The sequence below is a fragment of the Salvelinus fontinalis genome, chromosome 6 (genome assembly GCF_029448725.1).
Source record: "Salvelinus fontinalis isolate EN_2023a chromosome 6, ASM2944872v1, whole genome shotgun sequence".
Lineage (NCBI taxonomy): Eukaryota > Metazoa > Chordata > Actinopteri > Salmoniformes > Salmonidae > Salvelinus > Salvelinus fontinalis.
The window spans coordinates 73986862-74011481 of record NC_074670.1 but is presented as its reverse complement, the minus strand read 5'-3'; the positions used below and the strand labels follow the sequence as shown (position 1 = coordinate 74011481).

At 42.6% G+C, this 24620-nt stretch overlaps 1 protein-coding gene across 2 annotated transcripts in view; it reads left to right on the top strand.

Annotated features, from left to right (window-relative positions):
* Positions 1-24620, top strand: part of LOC129858686 (androgen receptor-like) — a 44227-nt gene that overhangs the window by 1273 nt on the left and 18334 nt on the right. For both annotated transcript variants that reach the window (XM_055928008.1, XM_055928006.1), the window contains exons 2-3: positions 8304-8443; positions 8845-8961. In XM_055928008.1, coding sequence (XP_055783983.1) covers positions 8304-8443; positions 8845-8961 — 257 coding nt within the window. The remainder of the gene's footprint in view (positions 1-8303; positions 8444-8844; positions 8962-24620) is intronic.

Below are 24620 nucleotides of genomic sequence, written 5' to 3'. Positions count from 1 at the left end.
ATCAATGTAGCTTCTCTAACTATGTTTGTGTCATCATAACAAAACAACAGTAACATCAGTTGTTATAATCTGTCAAATTCAATAATAGTTGTAATGCCATCTGTTATATTGTTATGACTGTAGAGTTAAGTGTTATGATGCCTCCGGATGGCACCATATTCACTATTCGTCCTGCCATTTGAGTTGCAGCCTTACAGTTTACCTGGTAAAATAAGGCTAAAAAACAAAAAACATTCTGACCAGACCAAAAGCACACGTGCGTCCGCATGCCCTATCGCGCGCATGTTGATTTTGTCCACCACACCAGACATGATCTGGACACACAAGTTGAAATATCAAAACTAACTCTGAACCAACTATATTAATTTGGGGACAGGTCAAAAATAGTTAAACATTTATGGCAATAGCTAGCTAGCTTGCTGTTGCTAGCTAATCTGTCCTGGGATATAAACATTGGGTTGTTATTTTATCTAAAATGCACAAGGTCCTCTACTCCGACAATTAATCCAATGATAAAAGGGTAAACCGAGAGTTTCTAGTAATCTCTCCTCCTTCGGTCTTCTTCTTTGGACTTTATATGGAGGTTGGCAACCAACTTTAAGGTGCATTACCACCACCAACTGGGCTGGAGTGTGGACCTCAGTTCATCTTTCAATCACCCACGTGGGTATGTGCTCTTATAAACCAATGAGGAGATGGGAGAGGCGGGACTTAAAGCGTCACAAATAGAACCAAGTTCTATTTTAGCGCCTGGCTATGCAGACGCTCGTTGATGAGCGCGAGTGAAACGGATGTGAAATGGCTAGCTAGTTAGCGGTGGTGCGCGCTAATAGCGTTTCAATCGGTTACGTCACTCGCTTTGAGACCTTGAAGTAGTGGTTCCCCTTGCTCTGCAAGGGCCGCAGCCTTTGTGGAGCGATGGGTAACGATGCTTCGTGGGTGTCAGTTGTTGATGTGTGCAGAGGGTCCCTAGTTCGCGCCCGGGGCGAGGGGACGGACTAAAGTTAAACTGTTACACGAGCAGTGTGGGTGCAATGATTGAATAACGTGTGTGTAAATATATTTTGCAACGCTCATGCACGCGACGGGATTGGTGTGGTAAGCATGTTAGTGAATATCCATTTTAACAGGTGACCTAATTCCCTGCAGCAGCTGCCACAGAGACTCACTACAATATCCCCTTGCTGGAGAGGACAGACTGCAGCTGTCTTTTCCAGCATGGCCGTCTAGTGACTACTACCCACCAGTGGGTCTGCCCCTGACACAACTGTTTACTTCCCTAACCAGTGTTTATTTAAGGGGTATTAGAGTAATAGGCTTCCAGTCAACTATCCGCTGGCCTTCAACTAACCAGGTGTAATGTATTTAGTCTCAATCCGCCGGCCCAGTAGGACATTGGGCAACACTCACCACTTAAAGATGCACTAGACGAATGCACTTAAAGACGCACTATGCAGAAATCGCTAAGCCATTTCCTGGTTGCTGAAATTCTAATAGTTTGCCTAATTTCAGTTAATGTGACCAAAACAAGCTATTTGAAGCTGGTGTAAAAAGCCGAAAGACGCAAAAAACAAACTTAAGCATGGGAAGTATAGAAACAGCACACATAGAACAGATATACCACTTCTTAGACATGCTTTCATGCTTTCAGAATGACAGATCTATAACTCACATTTCTATGTGAATTTGGTCAGGCTGCCCAAAAAGTGACATATTGCAGCTTTAATAATCAGGGGCACAGCTTTGGGACATAATATACAGTACCAGTTAAAGGTTGGAATCAAATTGTATTGGTCACACACACATTTTTAGCAGATGTTATTGTGAGTGTAGCGAAATGCTTGTGCTTCTAGTTCTGACTGTGCAGCAATATCTAACAAGTAATATAACAATTTCACACAACAAATCAAAACTATGAAATAACACAAATGGAATCATGTAGTAACCAAAAAAGTGTAAAACAAAACAAAATATATTTGAGATTCTTCAAAGTAGCCACCCTTTGCCTTGATGACAGCTTTGCACACTCTTGGCATTCTCTCAACCAGCTTCATGAGGTAGTCACCTGAAATGCCTTGATAAAGTTAATTTGTGGAATTTATTTCCTCCTAAATGCGTTTTAGGCAATCAGTTGTGTTGTGACAAGGTAGGAGTGGTATTAGGGTTGCACATTTTGGGGAATATTCAGAGGTGGAAACTTTCCGTGGGAATTAACTGGAATATAGGGGAATTAACGGAAATGCAAATTAATATTAATACCATTTAAATGTAGATGTTTTTTGCATTGGATATATTTACCATATCATATGGTGAAAGAAACATAAACCTTTTACCTTATCATAAGTAGACATAATTGGAAATGATTAAATCCTTCCAATAGAAAGAAAAAACAACAATTTAGTTACGAAATTAACTTTAATTAAATGAGTTTACTCTTCACATGGGATGATTTTCAACAAAAGAATGGGAATATTCAATGATCCCCAATGATCCATCGCATCTTCCAAAAACGTTTTCAACATGCATCTGTAAAATTATAGTCTAGAAACTAAAGCTTTGGTTGTCTTCCTCTCGGGCTTCCATGTCTTCGCTCTGGACCTCCTCAATGTCCACCTCTTGAACATAAGACTTTGAGGTCTCATCTTCACTGTCACTTTCCAACTTTGTTGAGGATGGCTCGTGGTCAGGCTCAAAAAGCCTCAAATTTGCCCGGATGGCCACCAATTTTTCAACCCTTGTATTGGTCAGCCTGTTGCATGCTTTGTTGTGTGTGTTCCCAAACAAGGACCAGTTGCGCTCTGAGGCAGCTGATGTTGGTGGGATTTGGAGGATGTTGGAGGCAACAGGGGAAAGAGCCTCAAATCCACAAAGTCCCTTCCACCAGGTGGCTGATGAGATATGTTGGCACGACTGCCATATTGCATCTCCATCCCAAAGCCCCTGCTTGGAAGTGTACTTCGCCAGACTGCCAAGAACCGTGGCCTCATCCAGGCCAAGATGGTGAGACATGATAGTGATGACACCGTAGGCCTTGTTGATCTCTGCACCAGACAGGATGGTCTTGCCAGCATACTTGGGGTCCAACATGTACGCTGCGGCGTGTATGGGCTTCAGGCAGAAGTCTTCACGCTTTTTGATGTATTTCGGAACTGCAGTTTCCTCTGCTTGGAGCAACAGTGAAGTGGGCAGGGCAGTACGGATTTCTTCTCTTACATCTGCAAGCAGGGTCTGAACATCAGACAGGATGGCATTGTCTCCCTCAATCCGTGCAATGGTTACTGCTATAGGTTTCAGGAGTTTCAGGCTGCTTACCACTCTCTCCCAAAATACATCATCCAGGAGGATCCTCTTGATGGGGCTGTCCATATCGGCAGACTGTGACATGGCCATTTCTTGGAGAGACTCCTTCCCCTCCAGGAGACTCACAATGGGTGTTGCTTGGCAGCTTCAATGTGGTGCTCTTATTCTTCTACCTTTACTTGGTGAGGTAGATTGCTGCTATAACTTGATGACCCTTTACATACCTAACCATTTCCATGGCTCTCTTGCAGAGTGTATCCATTGTTTTCAGTGCCATGATGTCCTTGAGGAGCAGATTCAATGCATGAGCAGCACAGCCAGCATAGCCAGCATAGGTGTGATGTGAGGGTAGGACTCCTCCACTTTAGACCAAGCAGCCTTCATGTTCGCAGCATTGTCTGTCACCAGTGCAAATACCATCTGTGGTCCAAGGTCATGATAACTGCCTTCAACTCATCTGCAATGTAGAGACTGGTGTGTCTGTTGTCGCTTGTGTCTGTGCTCTTGTAGAATACTGGTTGAGGGGTGGAGATTATGTAGTTAATTATTCCTTGCCCACAAACATTCGACCACCTATCAGAGATGATTGCAATACAGTCTGCTTTCTCTATGATTTTCTTGACCTTCACTTGAACTCTGTTTGAACTCTGCATCCAGCAAATTAGTAGATAAAGCATGTCTGGTTGGAGGGGTGTATGCTGGGCAAAAACATTCAGAAATCTCTTCCAACACACATTGCCTGTGAGCATCAGAGGTGAACCAGTTGCATACACAGCTCGAGCAAGACATTCATTGATCTGACTACGTTCCTCCATTGAGTCAAAAAAACTTCTGATTCCAGGAGGACCAAGAGCTGTTGCTATCGATAAGATGTCATAATTTTCACCTAGAATAGAAGTAGAGGGACTTTTGTCAGAGATTGCTTGCTGTGAGCGCTGAGGGAACTTTATGCACTTGGCCAGATGATTCTGGATCTTTGTTGCGTTCTTCACATATGATTTGGCACAGTATTTGCAAATGTACAATGCTTTTCCTTCTACTTTAGCTGCAGTGAAATGTCTCCTCACATTAGATAGTGCCCGTGGCAGTTTCTTGTAAAGATTATAAATTGTTAACAAGTTAGAAATTATTTCAACACACTTTGCTGTATTTACTAGTTAACAAAAAATCATGTATGTCGTATAAAATATTTTCACCCCACCCAGTATTGTAATGAAAACTTACCAGAAAGCATTTAGTCGTTGGCTCAGACAGTGTAGCACTGTGGGCTCGAAAAGCATCACATTAGTGTGCAAGATCCTGAGAATCAGCTTTACATGTGATGGAAGAGTGCACTGCACATGTGGTGGAAGAATGCACTGTGCATGCAGAGGGTTGCAATTCCATTGAATTGGGAGAATTGGGGATAGTTAACCAAAATATGCCACAAGACCTAGAATTGGCTTATGTGTATCCCACAAAAAAAAGGTTCACTGTTATAAGCTAACCTTTTTTGATGAAATTAAGCAAAATCCCTCAAATTCCAGGGCTTAACTTCCCATGGAAAATGTCCAGAAATTTACCGGAAAGTTTCCGACCCTTTGCAACCCTAGGTGGTATACAGAAGATAGCCCTATTTGGTAAAAGACCAAGTCCATATTGTGGCAAGAACAGCTGCCATAAGCAAAGAGAAACGACAATCCATCATTGCTTTAAGACATAAAGGTCAGTCAATACGGAACATTTCAAGAACTTTGAAAGTTTCTTCAAGTGCAGTCGCGAAAACCATCAAGCGCTATGATGTAACTGGATCTCATGAGGACCGCCACAGAAAAGGATTACCCAGAGTTACCTCTGCTGCAGAGGATAAGTTTATTACATTAGAGTGTCTAGTTTGAGAAACAGACGCCTCACAAGTCCTCAACTGGTAGCTTCATTAAATAGTACCTGCAAAACACCAGTCTGAACGTCAACAGTGAAGAGGCGACTCCGAGATGTTGGCCTTCTAGGCAGAGTTCCTCTGTCCATTGTCTGTTCTTTTGACCATCTTAATATTTCATTTTTATTGTCCAGTCTGAGATATGGCTTTTTCTTTGCAACTCTGCCTAGAAGACCAGCAACTCTAAGGTACTTGTCCTCTTGCTCAGTTGTGCACCGGGGCCTCCCACTCCTCTTTCTTTTCTGGTTAGTGCCAGTTTGCGCTGTTCTGTGAAGGGAGTAGTACACAGTGTTGTATGAGATCTTCAGTTTCTTGGCAATTTCTTGCATGGAATAGCCTTAATTTCTCAGAACAAGAATAGACTGACGAGTTTCAGAAGGAAGGTTTTGTTTCTGGCAATTTTGAGCCTGTAATCGAACCAACAAATGCTGATGCTCCAGAACTAGTTTTAAAGATGGACAGTTTTATTGCTTCTTTAATCAGGACAACAGTTTTCAGCTGTGCTAACATAATTGCAAAAGGGTTTTCTAATGATCAATTAGCATTTTAAAATGCTAAACTTGGATTAGCTAACACAACATGCTATTGGAACACAAGAGTGATGGTTGCTGATAATGAGTCTCTGTACGCCTATGTAGATATTCCATAAAAAATCAGCCATTTCCAGCTACAATAGTAATTTACAACATTACCAATGTCTACACTGTATTTCTGATAAATGCTATGTTATTTTAATGGACAAAAATGTGCTTTAAAAAAAACAAAATTTCTAAGTGACCCCAAACTTTTGAACGGTCGTGTATTTGTATTTTCTTCAGTCAGATAAACTCTCCGAACAGCCTGCCCGACCGCTCGGTGGCGTCCGACTGGTCCTAAAGCAGACTGTTGCCCCGTTTAGTATCACATTCCCATTATAAAACACGAAAATGCAATTTCTGAACGTGGGGGTGGGGGGGACATTCACCTGTCCCCAGTGAAAGTTGCGCCCCTGTTAATAATGATATCACACTTAATGCCAAGGCTGTAATGGGTCAGTCAAATGTCTAGTAGTGGATATTAATCAAGTTGAATTAGTTCACATTCAAGGACCATTTAATGTATACAATGCATTTGGAAATTAGTCAGACCACATCACTTTTTCCACATTTTGTTACGTTACAGCCTTATTCTAAAATTGATTGAACAACATTCTTTCCTCATCAATGTACACACCATACCCCATAATGAAAAAGCAATAACATTTTTTTAAATCAATTTTAGCAAATAAAAAATAAAAATAATAATACCTTATTACATAAGTATTCAGACCTATTAGACTTGAAATTGAGCTCAGGTTCAATTGATTGGACATGATTTGGATAGGCACATACCTGTCTAAATAAGCTCCCACAGTTGGCATAGCATGTCAGAGCAAAAACCAAGCCATGAGGCCGAAGGAATTGTTTGTAGAGGTCCGAGACATGATTTTGTCCAGGCACAGATCTGGGGAAGGGTATCAAAAATGTCTGCAGCATTAAAGGTCCGCAAGAACATAGTGGCCTCCATCATTCTTAAATGGAAGAAATTTGGAACCACCAAGACTCTTCCTAGAGCTGGCCACCCGGCCAAACTGAGCAATTAGGGAGGAAGGGACTTGGTCAGTTAGGTGACCCAGAACCCGATGGTCACTCTGACAGAGCTCCAGATTTCTTCTGTGGAGATTCCTTCCAGAAGGACAACCATCTCTGCAGCACTCCACCAATCAGGCGTTTATGGTAGAGTGGCCGACGGAAGCCACTCCTCAGTAAAAGGCACATGACAGCCCGCTGGTTCTCTGATCTGATGAAAGCCAAGATTGAACTTTTTGGTCTGAATGGCAAGCGTCACGTCTGGAGGAAACCAGGCACCACTCATCACCTGGCCAATACCATCCCAACGGTGAAGCAAGGTTGTGGCAGCATCTTTCTATGGGGATGTTTTTAAGCGGCAGGGACTGGGAGACTAGTCAGGATTGAGGGAAAGATGGACGTAGCAAAGTACAGAGAGATCTTTGATGAAAACCTGCTCCAGAGCGCTCAGGACCTCAGACTGGGGCGAAGGTTCACCTTCCAACAGCACAACGACCCTAAGCACAAAGCCAAGACAACGCAGGAGTTGCTTCGGGACAAGTCTTTGAATGTCCCAAATACAAGTGTGCCAAGCTTGTAGCGTCATTCCCAAGAAGACTCAAGGCTGTAATCGCTGCCAAAGGTGCTTCAACAAAGTACTGCGTAAAGGGTCTGAATACTAATGTAAATGTGATATTTCAGTTTTTCTATTTTTTATACATTTGCAAAAACAAATAAAAACCTGTTTTGACTTTGTTATTATGGGGTATTGTGTGTAGGTTGATGAGAGAAAAAACAAATCAATACATTTTAGAATAAGGCTGTAACGTAATAAAATGTGGAAAAGGTGAAGGGGTCTGAAAACTTTCAAAATGCACTGTAGATATGCTATCTAATGTCAAACTAACTTTGCCACGGTCGTACACCAGCTGGCTGAAGCAAATTTGCAAAAATATTTGGTTAACTTTTACACCTGTGAACACACAAGACACCCACATCAAACCACACCCCGAAACCAACTTGTTTGAATTCAGTCAGGCCACTAGCATTTTTTTATGAACCAAATCTAAAACACGGCCAAACCTGAAAGTCCAGTCGCCCTTTAAAAGGATAGCTGGCTAACTTAAAATGTAACATTTGTCAGACTTGTCATACCTCAAATGTAGTGTAAAGTCGACCTGAGCCCGTATTCCACACCATATCTGGTAAACATATTCTGCTGCCAAATGAATGAAAAAAGAATCCTAATGACTCAATCCCAATCATCAATAGGCAGGTATGTGCAGATAGGCAGGTATAGGCAGCTAGTCAGGTAGGTGCTTTTCAGAAATGAGGGTGTATATATAAGATCTGAAGGAGTGTTAGGTGTGTGTTGTGTGTCTTCAGGCGTGTGTGTGTGTGCATGTGTGTGTGTGGTTATGAGGTGTATGTATAAGATCTGAAGGAGTGTTAGGTGTGTGTTGTGTGTTTACAGATGTGTGTGTGTGTGTGTGTTTCAGATGTGAGGATATGTTGCCAGTGAGGGTGTATTTCTCAGACCGGAGGGTGTGTAAGGTATGTGGAGACGAGGCGTCAGGCTGTCACTATGGAGCTGTTACCTGTGGGAGCTGCAAGGTGTTCTTCAAGAGGGCCGCAGAGAGTGAGCCACACACACACTCATGCACGCACATACACACACACATATCAAACACGACACACACGCACACCAAACGCGGCACGCACACATGCTATAGACATACACTCGCACACATACGTTAGTCTTACTATCCTCGTGGGGACCAAACAATTGATTCCCATTCAAAATCCTATTTTCCCTAACCCCTAACCCTAACTCATAAACCTAACCCCTAAGCCTAAAATAGCCTTTTCCCCTGTGTGGACTGGAGAAATGTCCCCACTTGTCCTTGTTTTACTATCCTTGTGAGCACTTCTGGTCCCCACAACGAAATTAAAACCAAAAACACCCTTGTACGTGCACACATACAGAAAATGGGATACCCAATTCCCCTGAAGCAGCCTTGTTTGTTATTGTGTTCCCAGGTAAGCAGAATCACCTGTGCGCCAGCCGTAATGACTGCACCATCGATAAGCTGAGGAGGAAGAACTGTCCTTCCTGTCGTCTCAGCAGATGCTTCCAGTCTGGAATGAGCCTCAAAGGTAACAACTTTTACTATAACATACATGATTGTTAAATGGGGAGAGGGAGAGAAAGAGATCATGAAAAAGAGGGGGAGAAGAGGGGAGCAGAGATAAAGAGGGGAGGGGAGGAAGGCTAGACACACCTGTATTTTGGTTACAGGGTCTATAAAAAAGCAGGAATCATGACTAGGTCTTTAGGATTTAATTGACCATGTTTTTTACCCCTTACCCCTTTCAGCTATACCAACAGAAGCAGGCATGGTAAAATAGTGGGATTTTCTCTGTCTGTCTCTCTCTTTCTTTGACAGTTTTAACATTGACGATAGCAAAGGAACATTTTATAGAACTTCTTTAGAGGTTCTATAGAGACAATACTGTTGTGTCAAATTGTACAATTATTATTTTATTATTTTGAAAACGCTGTCAAATTGGTTGTTGATCATAGATAGACAGCTATTTTCAGGTCTTGCAATAGATTTAGCAGATTAAAGTATGTCAAACTGCAACTCCTCCACTCAGGAACATTCACTGTCTCCTTGGTAAGCAACTCCAGTGTAGATTTCAAAATCAAATGTTATTTGTCACATGCGCCGAATACAACAGGTGTAGGTAGACCTTACTGTGAAATGCTGAATACAACAGGTGTAGGTAGACCTTACTGTGAAATGCTTACTTACAAGCCCTTAACCAACAATGCAGTTCAAGAAATAGAGTTAAAAAAAGATTTACTAAATAAACTGAAGTTAAGTACACAATAAAATAACAATAAATAATAAGATAAGATTTGTATGAAAAATACTTATGAGGTGTATATATAAGATCTGAAGGAGTGTTTGTTGTGTGTTTACAGGTGTGTGTTGTGTGTTTACAGATGTGTGTGTGTGTTTCAGATGTGAGGATATGTTGCGAGTGAGGGTGTATTTCTCAGACCGGAGGGTGTGTAAGGCAGACAAAAAAACGGTAAAAACTCTTCTCGTTGTGTAGAAACCAGGGTCTGGCCCCGAGCCGTCTCTCCATGGTACCTTATAGAAGAGAAACATTAACTCCTACTCTGGAATGCGGTATCACCCAAAGACGTCGTAAATCTCCTGTCAGTGTTAAATCTCCCAGAGGCCCACTTTCAGTTCACACAGACACGATAGAGTTATAAGAACCCTCCATTCTGTTGCATAAAACTACCATTTGATGCAATTACAGTATTATTACATCATCTTACAATCTTGCTCTCACATTGTTAAGGAGCTTTTTGGACCTAGACTTGGCGCTCCGGTACTGCTCGCAATGCGGTAGCAGAGAGAACAGTCTATGCCTTGGGTGACTGGAGTTTTTTACCATTTTTTGGGCCTTCCTCGGAAACCGCCTAATATATTGGTCCTGGATGGCAGGAAGCTTGGCCTCAGTTATGTACTGTGCCTTACGCACTACCCTCTGTAGGTCTTTACGGTCGGATGCCGAGCAGTTACCATACCAGGTGGTGATGCAACCGGTCAAGATGCTCTCGATGATGCAGCTATTAGAACTTTTTGAGGATCTGGGGACCCATGCCAAATCTTTTCAGTCTCCTGGGGGGGTAAAGGTGTTGTCGTGCCCTCTTCACGACTGTCTTGGTGTGTTTGGACCATGATAGTTTGTTAAAAAACTCGACCCGCTCCACTACAGCCCTGTCGATGTTAATGGGGGCCTGTTCGGCCCTTCTTTTCCTGTAGTCTACGATCATCTCCTTTGTCTTTCTCACATTGAGGGAGAGGTTCTAGTCCTTGCACCCCACTGTCAGGTCTCTGACCTCCTCCCTATAGGTCTCATCGTCGTCGGTGGTCAGCCTACCACTGTTGTGTCGTCAGCAAACTTAATGATGGTGTTGGAGTCGTGCTTGGCCACGCAGTCGTGGGTGAACAGGGAGTACAGGAGGGGACTAAGCACACACCCCTTAGGGGCCCCCATGTTGAGGATCAGTGTGGCAGATGTGTTGTTGCCTACTAGAGGTCGACCGATTATGATTTTTGAACACCGATACCGATTATTGGAGGACCCCAAAAAAGCCGATACCGGTTAAATCGGCCGATTTATATATATATATATATATATATATATATATATATATATATATATATATGTGTATATATATGTAATAATGACAATTACAACAACACTGAATGAACAATGAACACTTGTATTTTAACTTAATATAATACATAAATAAAATCAATTTAGTCTCAAATAAATAATGAAACATGTTCAATTTGGTTTAAATAATGCAAAAACAGTGTTGTAGAAGTGCACTATGTGCCATATAAGAAAGCTAATGTTTATGTTCCTTGCTCAGAACATGAGAACATATGAAAGCTGGTGGTTCCTTTTAACACGAGTCTTCAATATTCCCAGGTAAGAAGTTTTAGGTTGTAGTTATTATAGGACTATTTCTCTCTATACCATTTGTATTTCATATACCTTTGACTATTGGATGTTCTTATAGGCACTTTAGTATTGCCAGCTTAATCTCGGGAGTTGATAGACTTATAAACAGTGGTGTGCATCAAGTGCTGGCAAACGCAGTAAACTGCTCTTTGAATGAATGCTTACGGGCCTGCTGCTGCCTACCACCGACCGCTCAGTCAGACTGCTCTATCAAATATCAAATAGTTGACTTAATTATAATATAATAAACACACAGAAATACAAGCCTTTGGTCATTAATACGGTAAAATTCGGAAACTATCATTTCGAAAACAAAACATTTGTTCTTCCAGTGAAATACGGAACCGTTAAGTATTTTATCGAACGGGTGGCAACCCTAGGTCTAAATATTGCTGTTACATTGCACAACCTTCAATGTTATGTCATAATTATGTAAAATTCTTGCAAATTAATTACGGTCTTTGTTAGGAAGAAATGGTCTTCACACAGTTCGCAACGAGCCAGGCGGCCCAAACTGCTGCATATACCCTGACTCTGCTTGCACTGAACGCAAGAAAAGTGACAATTTCTATAGTTAAATTGCCTGCTAACATACATTTCTTTTAACTAAATATGCAGGTTTAAAAAAAATAATACTTTCTGTGTATTCATTTTATGAAAGGCATGGATATTTATGGTTAGGTACATTTGTGCAACGATTGTGCTTTTTTCGCAAATGTGCTTTTGTTAAATCATCACCCGTTTGGTGAAGTTGAAATAGGCTGTGATTCGATGATAAATTAACATGCACCACATTGATTATATGCAACCTAGGACAAGCTAGTTAACCTAGTAATGTCATCAACCATGTGTAGTTAACTAGTGATTATGTGAAGATTGATTGTTTTTTATAAGATAAGTTTAATGCTAGCGAGCAACTTACTTTGGCTCCTTGCAGCCACAGGTCATTTTGATGCTGCACTCGCGTAACAGGTGGTCAGTCTGCCACGCAGTCTCCTCGTGGATTGCAATGTAATCGGCCATAATCGGCGTCAAAAAAGGCCGATTACCGATTGGTATGAAAACTTGAAATCGGCCATAATTAATCGGCCATGCAGATTAATCGGTCGACCTCTATTGCCTACCCGTACCACCTGGGGGTGGCCCGTCAGGAAGTTCAGGATCCAGTTGCAGAGGGAGGTGTTTAGTTCCAGTGTCCTTAGCTTAGTGAGGAGCTTTGTGGGCACTATGGTGTTGAACGCTGAGCTGTAGTCGGTGAACAGCATTCTCACACAGGTGTTCCTTTTGTATAGGTGGGAAAGGGCAATGTGGAGTGCGAAGGAGATTGAGTCATCTGTGGATCTGTTGGGGCGGTATGCAAATTTAAGTGGGTCTAGAGTTTCCAGGATGGTGGTGTTGATGTGAGCCATGACCAGCCTTTCAAAGCACTTCATTGCTACTGACGTGAGTGCAGTAGTCATTTAGGCAGGTTGCCTTCGCTTTCTTGGGCACAGGGACTATGGTGGTCTGCTTGAAACATGTAAGTGTTACAGACTCGGTCAGGGAGAGGTTGAAAATGTCAGTGAAGTCACTTGCCAGTTGGTCCGCTTGTGCTTTGAGTACACGTGCTGGTAATCGGTCTGAATGTTGACCTGTTTAACTTCTTATGGCTGGGGGGCAGTATTGAGTAGCTTGGATGAATAAGGTGCCCAGAGTCAACTACCTGCTATTCAGGCCCAGAAGCTAAGATATGCATATTATTAGATTTTGATAGAAAACACTCTGAGGTTTCTAAAAATGTTTGAATGGTGTCTGTGAGTATAACAGAACTCATATGGCAGGCAAAAACCTGAGAAAAAATCCAACCAGGAAGTGGGAAATCTGAGGTTGTAGGTTTTCAAGTCTTTGCCTATCCAATATACAGTGTAAAATTTGGTCCAATTGCACTTCCTAAGGCTTCCACTAGATGTCAAGTCTTTAGAACATTGTTTCAGGCTTCTACTGTGAGGTGGGACAGAATAAGAGCTGTTTGAGTCAGGTGTCTGGCAGAATGCCATGATCTCAGTCAGACGCGCGCCGTGAGAGTTAGCTGCGTTCCTTTTCCTTTCTAAAGACAATGGAATTGTCCGGTTGGAATATTATTGAAGATTTATGTTAAAAACATCCAAAAGATTGATTCTATACATCGTTTGACATGTTTCTACGAACTGTAATATAGCTTTTTTGACTTTGTCTGGACTAAGTGCCTGCGCCTCTTGAATTTGGATTTGTGAACTAAACGCGCAAACAAAAAGGAGGTATTTGGACATAAATGGTGGACTTTATCGAACAAAACAAACATTTATTGTGTAACTGGGATTCCTGGGAGTGGGACCCTGGGCATCTTGAATCTCAATCCCATTGAGCACGTCTGGGACCTTTTGGATCGGAGGGTGAGGGCTAGGGCCATTCCCCCAGAAATGTCCAGGAACTTGCAGGTGCCTTAGTGGAAGAGTGGGGTAACATCTCACAGCAAGAACTGGCAAATCTGGTGCAGTCCATGAGGAGGAGATGCACTGCAGTACTTAATGCAGCTGGTGGCCACACCAGATACTGACTGTTACTTTTGATTTTGATCCCCCCTTTGTTCAGGGACACATTCTTCCATTTATGTTAGTGACATGTCTGTGGAACTTGTTCAGTTTATGTCTGAGTTGTTGAATCTTGTTATGTTCATACAAATATTTACACGTTACGTTTACTGAAAATACCGCAGCTGACAGTGAGAAGACGTTTCTTTTTTTTGCTGAGTTTACAATGTTGTTGATACATCCTCAGTTTTTCTCCTATTACAGCCATTAAACTCTGTAACTGTTTTGAAAGTCACCATTGGCTTCATGGTAAAATCCCTGAGCAGTTTTCTTCCTCTACGGCAACTGAGTTAGGAAGGCCGCCTGTGTATTTGTAGTCACTGGGTGTATTGATATACTCTTAGAAAAAATGTGTATTTGAAATTTCTACACATCTACCAATAGGTGCCCTTCTTTGCGAGACATTTTAAAACCTTCGTGGTCTTTGTGGTTGAATCTGTGTTTGTAATTCACTGTAACGGTCCTGACCTGTTTTATGTTGTTTTTGTATGTGTTTTTGGTCAGGGCGTGTGTTTTGGGTGGGCAGTCTATGTTTTGTATTTCTAGGTTGGGTTTTGTGTTCGGCCTGGTATGATTCTCAATTAGAGACAGGTGTGTATCGTTTGTCTCTAATTGAGAGTCATACTAAGGCAGCCAGGGTTTCACTGGGGTTTTGTGGGTGTTTGTTCCTGTGTCCACACATGGACAGTTGAAGGTTAGTCACGTTTGTTGTTTTGTAGTTTTGTAGTGTCTTGTTTGCTGTTTTCATTAAAAGATGGCTTATTTCCCTCAATCCGCATCTTGGTCCTATCCATGCTCCTCCTCGTTTGAGGAGGAGAACAACATTGACTGCCTTTACAGAAACACCCACCATAACAGGACCAAGCGGATTGAGGAGAGAGAAAAGGAATTAAAGCACTGGACACAGGAGGAATGGTCTTGGGAGATCATGGACGGAAAGGGACCCTGGGGAAGGGTTGGAGAGAATCGCCGCTCTCGGGAGAGGAAGGCAGCCACAGCCCAGGAGCGCTGGTATGAGGAGGCAGCACATAGGAGAGGCTGGAAGTCCGAGAGGCTCACCCAAAAATTTCTTGGGGGGGGGGCTAAAGGGGAGTGTGGCGAAGCCGGGTTGGATACCTGAGCCAACTCCCCGGGCTTGCCGTGGAGTAAGAGGGCGTCGTACTGGTCAGACACCGTGTTATGCGGTAAAGCGCACAGTGTCCCCAGTACGCGTGCTTAGCCCAGTGCGGGCTATTCCACCTTGCCGCACTGGGAGGGCTAGGTTGGGCATCGAGCCGAGTGCCATGAAGCCGGCCCAACGTATCTGGTCTCCAGTACGTCTCCTCGGGCCGGCGTACATGGTACCAGCCTTACAGGTGGTGTCCCCGGTTCGCCTGCATAGCCCAGTGCGGGCTATTCCACCTCGCCGCACTGGCAGGGCTACGGGGACCATTCAACCTGGTAAGGTTGGGGAGGCTCGGTGCTCAAGAGCACGTGTCCTCCTTCACGGTCCGGTATATCCGGCGCCACCTTCCCACCCCAGCTCAGTACCACCAGTGCCTACACCACGCACCAGGCTTCCAGTGCATCTCCAGAGCCCTGTTGCTCTTCCAGGCACTCTCCCTATGGTGCGTGTCTCCAGCCCGGTACCTCCAGTTCCGGTACCACGCACCAGGCCTAGAGTGCGCCACGAGAGTCCAGTGTGCCCAGTTCCTTTTCCCCGCACTCGCCCTGAGGTGCGTGCCCTCAGCCCGGTACCTCCAGTTCCGGTACCACGCACCAGGCCTATAGTGCGTCTCAGCCGGCCAGAGTCTGCCGTCTGCCTAGCGCCAGAGCCGTCCTGCCATGACCAGCCAGAGCCGTCCTGCCATGACCAGCCAGAGCCGTCCTGCCATGACCAGCCAGAGCCGTCCTGCCATGACCAGCCAGAGCCGTCCTGCCATGACCAGCCAGAGCCGTCCAGCCAGGACCTGCCAGAGCCGTCCAGCCAGGACCTGCCAGAGCCGTCCAGCCAGTGTGGGGTACATAGATGAACACTATTATTGCACACAGAGTGAGTCCATGCAACTTATGTGACTTGTTAAGCAAATGTTTACTCCTGAACTTATTTAGGCTTGCCATAACAATGGGGTTGAATATTTATTGACTCAAAACATTTCAGTTTTTATATTTTTTTATAATTTGTAAAAATTTTGCCAAAAACAGAATTCCACTTTGACATTATGAGGTATTGTGTGTAGGTCAGTGACATAACATCTCAATGTAATTCATTTTGAATTCAGGCTGTAACTCAACAAAATTTTGAATACTTTCTGAATTTCCTGTATATGTATGATCTACACTGAGTGTGCAAAACATTTAGAACACCTGCTCTTTCAATTACAAACACTGACCAGGTGAATCCAGGTGAAAGCTATGATCCCTTATCTCTTTTTAAGCCTTGAGACAATTGAGACATGGATTGTATATGTGTGCCATTCAGAGGGTGAATGGGCAAGAAACTAATTGTATGTACTTTTGAACGGGGTATGGCAGTAGGTGCCAGGCGCACCGGTTTGTGTCAAGAACTGCAATGCTGCTGGGGTTTTCATGCTCAACAGTTTCCCGTTTGGTATCAAGAATGGTCCATCACCCAAAGGACATCCAGCCAACTGGACACAACTGTGGATAGCGCTGTGGCGGTCATGACATTTTGTCAGCTAGTGATTGTCAAACAAATAACTGCCGGTCTCACGGTAATTGACCGTTAATTAACGTAAACATGTTTAGCATCTCCTGGCTTCCATGCATAGCCTACATGCAACTGATGCAGACCTATGGAACATCTACATTTTTAAAGTTGAATAAATCCATGTAATATAGCCTACACTATCACATTAAATCCATTATTTATTTTAGACTGGTCTAAAGAAACATGATATGAAGGAAATTTAGTCTATTTCAGAAGAACAGAATAGCATACTCTGAGTTGTCCTTATGTTAGGTCCTGATCTGGCCATGCCATATGGCTGTGGGCTACACTTGTTCATTTAGCAGACAAGATTTGCTTAGAATTCCGTGGCATTATTTTATAGTATGAAGAATACAATTGAACATAGCTGAATAAAATATAAAGGATATTTTCTCCATTACGATTTGAGGGAATGCGCACATGCGGCTATTCTGTGTTGAGCGGTTAACAAAGAAAAAGGTCCTCCTATATGCTTCATTTAGAGTTATTTATGCAAACTTTAGTTGTGATACAAACGTTGGGCTGTATGTTTTGATTTTTAATAGATTCTAAAGCTGCATGATGCGACTCTAATGATGATTTTAAAAATGTCACATGAAAGGCCTTTGATTTGTGTCTTGTGAAGGCTGCACACACTTCATCAGTCTGTCATTCACAATGTGACAAAAACCTGATCATATTTTCACCAGGCCTCGATGGTTCCCGGCGGCATCCCCTTGTGTGGCTGTAATGCCCCATAAAACATACATGTATTTTGCGGCCAAAGTAGCCGTTGTGCCCTTCGTCTGAATATAATAATAATTATAATTCCCTTCTCCCGGCAGCAGCAGCACTCCAAAGCACCTCTCACTCACATGACCCTCTCAGATATCTCAATTCTTATTAGCCAATGCCTGTCACACGATCGGGTTCTTCTCTCAGGCATCTGAGCTCCGAAGTAGGCTACAAGTGAAGACAGACACATCGGGGATGTAACGGAGCGCATCCCTCTTATCGAATTCCGATGTTACAAAATATTGAAGATTTTAGAACTGTCCACATTTACTTTTCGTCAGCCAACAAGATGAGTAGGCGTAACGAACGGCAAAAGCACTAGTCTATGTCAGTCTACCATCCCCGTAGTACAAAAGTTGACCTATTGTATCGGTCAACTTCAATTTTTAAAAGCAATGAGGCTGATGCAACAGATCAGAACGTTTAGCTTTTAATATTGATAAACTATTAGGCTATTTCTTCACATTATAAGCTCAGCAATGCACACACGGCAGTAGGCTGTAAGCGCAAATGTTTCAAAATGCAATCAATTAGCAGGAAAACACTATTCTCAAAAGTGACCGCAAATGCGATTATGCGTGTAATGCTTTTATTATAAAGGTGCATTTTTAAGGTGAAAATGATCTTCCCCAAACTTGAAACTGACGTGCCGCCTATGTATCCTAGTTAGGATCTACAGTCGTGGCCAAAAGTTTAGAGAATGACACAAATATTAATTTCCACAAAGTTTGCTGCTTCAGTGTCTTTAGATATTTTTGTAAGATGTTACTATGGAATACTGAAGTATAATTACAAGCATTTCATAAGTGTCAAAGGCTTTTATTGACAATTACATGAAGTTGATGCAACGAGTCAATATTTGCAGTGATGACCCTTTTTTTTCAAGACCTCTACAATCCGCCCTGGCATGCTGTCAACTAACTTCTGGGCCACATCCTGACTGATGGCAGCCCATTCTTGCATAATCAATGCTTGGAGTTTGTCAGAATTTGTGGGTTTTTGTTTGTCCACTCACCTCTTCAGGATTGACCACAAGTTCTCAATAGGATTAAGGTCTGTGGAGTTTCCTGGCTATGGACCCAAAATATCGATGTTTTGTTCCCCAAGCCACTTAGTTATCACTTTTGCCTTATGGCAAGGTGATCCATCATGCTGGAAAAGGCATTGTTTGTCACCAAACTGTTCCTGGATGGTTAGGAGAAGTTGCTCTCGGATGATGTGTCGGTACCATTCTTTATTCAAAGCTGTGTTCTTAGGCAAAATTGTGAGTGTGCCCACTCCCTTGGCTGAGAAGCAACCCCACACATGAATGGTCTCAGGATGCTTTACTGTTGTCATGACACAGGAATGATGGTAGCGCTCACCTTGTCTTCTCCGGACAAGCTTTTTTCCGGATGCCCCAAACAATCGGAAAGGGGATTCATCAGAGAAAATGACTTTACCCCAGTCCTCAGCAGTCCAATCCCTGTACCTTTTGCAGAATATCAGTCTGTCCCTGATGTTTTTTCTGGAGAGAAGTGGCTTCTTTGCTGCCCTTCTTGACACCAGGTCATCCTCCAAAAGTCTTCGCCTCACTGTGCGTGCAGATGTACTCACACCTGCCTGCTGCCATTCCTGAGCAAGCTCTGTACTGGTGGTGCCGTGATCCCGCAGCTGAATCAACTTTAGGAGAAGGTCCTGGCGCTTGCTGGACTTTCTTGGGCACCCTGAAGCCTTCTTCACAAGAATGTAACCGCTCTCCTTGAAGTTCTTGATGATCCGATAAATGGTTGATTTAGGTGCAATCTTACTGGCAGCAATATCCTTACCTGTGAAGCTCTTTTTGTGCAAAGCAATGATGACGGCACGTGTTTCCTTGCAGGTAACAATGGTTGACAGAGGAAGAACAATGATTCCAAGCACCACCCTCCTTTTGAAGCTTCCAGTCTGTTATTCGAACTCAATCATCATGACAGAGTGATCTCCAGCCTTGTCCTCGTCAACACTCACACCTGTGTTAACGAGAGAATAACTGACATGATGTCAGCTGGTCCTTTTGTGGCAGGGGTGAAATGCAGTGGAAATGTTTTTTTGGGATTCGGTTCATTTGCATGACAAATAGGCCTATGGGCTAGGCTACATGAGCTGAGCGTCTATGATTTTAAAAAGTCGGGGGAAAAAGGCATGCTCTGTTTATTACCTTACTGCACACGCTGGGCATCATTCAAGTGATAATACATCACTCAGGCTAATATTGTCACCCGTCAGACTATTCTTAATTTTATATGTCTTTACATAGCCTATACTAAATAATATACAAGTGCCTTCGGAAAGAATTCAGACCCCTTGACTTTTTCCTCATTTTGTTAGGTTACAGTCTTATTCTAAAATCGATTTTTGTTTTTTAAATTCTTATTCTTGTTTTTTCCCCCTCATCAAACTACTCACGTAATGACAAAGCAAAAACAGGTCTTTAGACAATTTTGCTAATCAATATAATAAAATAAAAAATGTAATATCACATTTACATAAGTATTCAGACCCTTTACTCAGTACTTTGCTGAAGCACCTTTAACAGCGATTGCATTCTCGGGTCTTCTTGGGTATGACACTACAAGCTTGGCACACCTGTATTTGGGGAGTTTCTCCCATTCTTCTCTGCAGATCCTCTCAAGTTCTGTCAGGTGGGATGGGGAGCGTTGCTGCACAGCTATTTTCATGTCTCTCCAGAGATGTTCGATCGGGTTCAAGTCCTAGCTCTGGCTGGACCACTCAAGGACATTCAAAGACTTGTCCCGAAGCCACTCCTGCGTTGTCTTGGCTGTGTGCTTAGGGTCAATGTCCTGTTGAAAGGTGAACCTTCGCCCTAGTCTGAGGTCCTGAGCGCTCTGGAGCAGGTTTTCATCAAGGATCTCTCTGTACTTTACATTGTTCATATTTCGCTCGATCCTGACTCGTCTCCCAGTCCCTGCCGCTGAAAAACATCCCCACAGCATGATGCCTCCACCACCGTGCTTCACTGTAGGGATGGTGCCAGGTTTCCTCCAGACGTAACACTTGGCATTCAGGCCGAAGAATTCAATCTTGGTTTCATCAGACCAGAGGATATTGTTTCTCATGGTCAGAGAGTCTTTAGGTGCCTTTTGGCAAACTATTGAGGAGTGGCTTCTGTCTGGCCACTGTACCATAAAGGCCTGATTGGGGTAGGCCTGCAGAGATGGTTGTCCTTCTGGAAGGTTCTCCCATCGCCACAGAGGAACTCTAGATTGTTCAGTTTGGCCGGGCGGCCAGCTCTAGGTAGATTCTTGGTTGTTCCAAACTTCTTCCATTTGGAGTACATTGTGTCTGGATATCCTTTGGGTGCGTCTGTCTGGATATCCTTTGGGTGCGTCTGTCTGGATATCCTTTGGGTGCGTCTGTCTGGATATCCTTTGGGTGCGTCTGTCTGGATATCCTTTGGGTGCGTCTGTCTGGATATCCTTTGGGTGCGTCTGTCTGGATATCCTTTGGGTGCGTCTGTCTGGATATCCTTTGGGTGCGTCTGTCTGGATATCCTTTGGGTGCGTCTGTCTGGATATCCTTTGGGTGCGTCTGTCTGGATATCCTTTGGGTGCGTCTGTCTGGATATCCTTTGGGTGCGTCTGTCTGGATATCCTTTGGGTGCGTCTGTCTGGATATCCTTTGGGTGCGTCTGTCTGGATATCCTTTGGGTGCGTCTGTCTGGATATCCTTTGGGTGCGTCGTGGTAATTCTAACCGAAAGGAGAGACAGTATTCTTCAAAACAACTTTATTATAAGATTTGCAAAAATGAAGCAATCAATAACAACCACTCAACACTCAACAACTTTTCGTTAGGAATGTCGGGGTAGGCCGTCATTGTAAATAAGAATTTGTTCTTAACTGACTTGCCTAGTTAAATAAGGGTTCAATTTCAAAAGCTGATTTCGTTTGTCTATGCTGATTTAAGATAGCTGACGTTACCACCATTTTCGGTTCCTTTCTGCATGTTTCCACACATCTAAGTTCTTGCAGATTGAGAAAACAGGATGTTACACACTGCAGTCGCTCCCACACAAGACAAGCCTGTATCAAAATACTAACAAATGACAATGGACAATTCTCTAATTTAACAACATAATGAGTATTTAAATAATTTCCTCTACAGGTGAAAGACCATTCTTGATACACACGGGAAACTGTTGAGCATGAAAAATTCTAGACACAGTTCTAGACACACTCAAACCAGTGCACCAGGCACCTACTACCATAACCCGTTCAAGGGCACTTAAATCTTTTGATCTCTGAATAGCACACATACACAATCCATGTCTCAATTGTCTCAAGGGTTAAAACTCCTTCTTTAAACTGTCTCCTCCCCTTCATCTACACAGATTTGAAGTGGATTTTAAAAACCCTTGAGTCAATGTCCGTGCCCCCGTGAACATCTAATTAGCATGATAAAAAAATCTCCAGGTGTAAAAATCGTTCTCCTTCTGGATTGAAGTGGATTTAACAGGTGACATCAATAAGTGATCATAGCTTTCACATGAGCTGTAATCAAATGCCCATACTAACATACTGTATACTACATACTTAATGATACAGTGGCAAGAAAAAGTATGTGCACCCTTTGGAAATACCTGGATTTCTGCATAAATTGGTCATAAAATGTTATCTGATCTTCATCTAGGTCACAACAATAGACAAACACAGTGTGTATAAACTAATAACACACAAGCAATTATACGTTTTCATGTCTATTGAACACACTGTGTAAACATTCACAGTGCAGGGTGGGAAAAGTATTGAACCCTTGGATTTAATATCTGGTTGACCCTCCTTTGGCAGCAATAACTTCAACCAAATGTTTTCTGTAGTTGCGGATCAGACCTACACAACGGTCAGGAGGAATTTTGGACCATTCATCTTTACAAAACTGCTTCAGTTCAGCAATATTCTTGGGATGTCTGGTGTGAACTGCTCTCTTGAGGTCATGCCACAGCATCTCAATTGGGTTGAGGTCAGGACTCTGACTGAGCCACTACAGAAGGCATATTTTCTTCTGTTGAAGCCATTCTGTTGTTGATTTACTTCTGTGCTCGTTGTCCTGTTGCATCACCCAACATCTGTTGCGCTTCAATTGGCAGACAGCCTAACATTCTCCTGCAAAATGTCTTGATAAACTTGGGAATTCATGTGTCCGTCGATGATAGCAAGCTGTCCAGGCCCTGAGACAGCAAAGCAGCCCCAAACCATGATGCTACCTCCACAATACTTTACAGTTGGGATGAGGTTTTGATGTTGGTGTGCTGTGCCTTTTTTTCTCCACACATAGTGTTGTGTGTTCCTTCCAAACAACTCAACTGTAGTTTCATCTGTCCACAGAATATTTTTCCAGTAGCGCTGTGGAACATCCAGGTGCACTTTTGCAAACTTCAGACATGCAGCAATGTTTTTTTTGGACAGCAGTGGCTTCTTCCATGGTGTTCTCCCATGAACACCATTCTTGTTTAGTATTTTAAGTATCGTAGACTTGTCAACAGAGATGTTAGCATGTTCCAGAGATTTCTGTAAGTTTTTAGCTGACACTCTAGGATTCTTCTTAACCTCATTGAGCATTCTGCGCTGTGCTCTTGCACTCATTTTGCAGGACGGCCACTCCTATGGAGAGTAGCAACAGTGCTGAACTTTCTCCGTTTATAGACAATTTGTCTTACTGTGGACTGATAAAAAAAATCAAAAATCTAATTTATTTATAAAGCCCTTCTTACATCAGCTGATATCTCAAAGTGCTGTACAGAACAGCCTAACAGTAAGCAATGCAGGTGTAGGCTGAACATCAAGGCTTTTAGAGATACTTTTGTAACCCTTTCCAGCTTTATGCAAGTCAACAATTCTTAATCTTAGGTCTTCTGAGATGTCTTTTGTTCGAGGCATGGTTCACATCAGGCAATGCTTCTTGTGAATAGCAAACAAATTTTGTGACTGTTTTTTTATAAGGCACGGCAGCTCTAACCAACATCTCCAATCTCGTCTCATTAATTGGACTCCAGGTTAGCTGACTCCAAGTCATTAGCCTAGGGGTTCACATGCTTTTCCCAAACTACACTGAATGTTTAAATGATGTATTCAATATACACAAGAAAAATACAGTAATTTGTGTCTTATTAGTTTAAGCACACTATGTTTGTCTGTTGTCTTATGTAGAAATCTAGGTAATTCCAAAAGGTTCACATACTTTTTCTTGCCATTGTATACTACATACTATTAGTTCATTTTAGTACACCATAAACTAACGGTATCCTTTCAGTTGAGCGAGCAAGCCCTTCACCTGTCTACCGGAAGTTTATGCTGTTGCTATGCAACTTCTTGCAAGCTTGTTAGCATAACAAATTACTAGCTAGACATCTTATAACCAGTGGTGGTAAAAATACTCAAATCTCCTACTTGAGTAAAAGTAAAGATACCTTAATAGAAAGTGACTCACGTAAAAGTGAAAGTCACCCAGTAAAATACTAGAGTAAAAGTCTAAAAGTATTTGGTTTTAAATATACTGTTACGCTCGTCGAAAGGAGTGGACCAAGATGCAGCATGGTATGTTTCCATCCTTTTATTAGGAAGAGAAAACTTCAAAGAACAAAAACAACAAACGAAACGCTATAATACTGCTCACAGGCAACTATACATAGACAAAATCCCACGAAGCACAAAGGGGAAATGGCTGCCTAAATATGATCCCCAATCAGAGACAACGATAAACAGCTGCCTCTGATTGGGAACAATATTAGGCCAACATAGACATATAAACCCCTAGATGACCCACCCTAGTCACACCCCGACCTAACCAACAGAGAATAAAAAGCTCTCTATGGTCAGGGTGTGACATATACTTAAGATTCAAAAGTAAAAAGTATGAATAATAAAACATTCCTTATATTAAGCAAACCAAAAAGCACAATAATTTTTATTTATTTTTTATTACGGATTGCCAGTCACACTCCAACACTCAGACATAATTTAAACACAAAGCATTTGTGTTTAGTGAGTCCGCCAGATTAGAGGCCGTAGGGATGTTCTCTTGTGCGAATTGGACCATTTTCTGTCCTAAGCATTCAAAATGGAACTAGTACTTTTGGGTGTCAGGGAAAGTGTATGTAAAAAGTAAAAAAGTACATCATTTTAGTAAAAA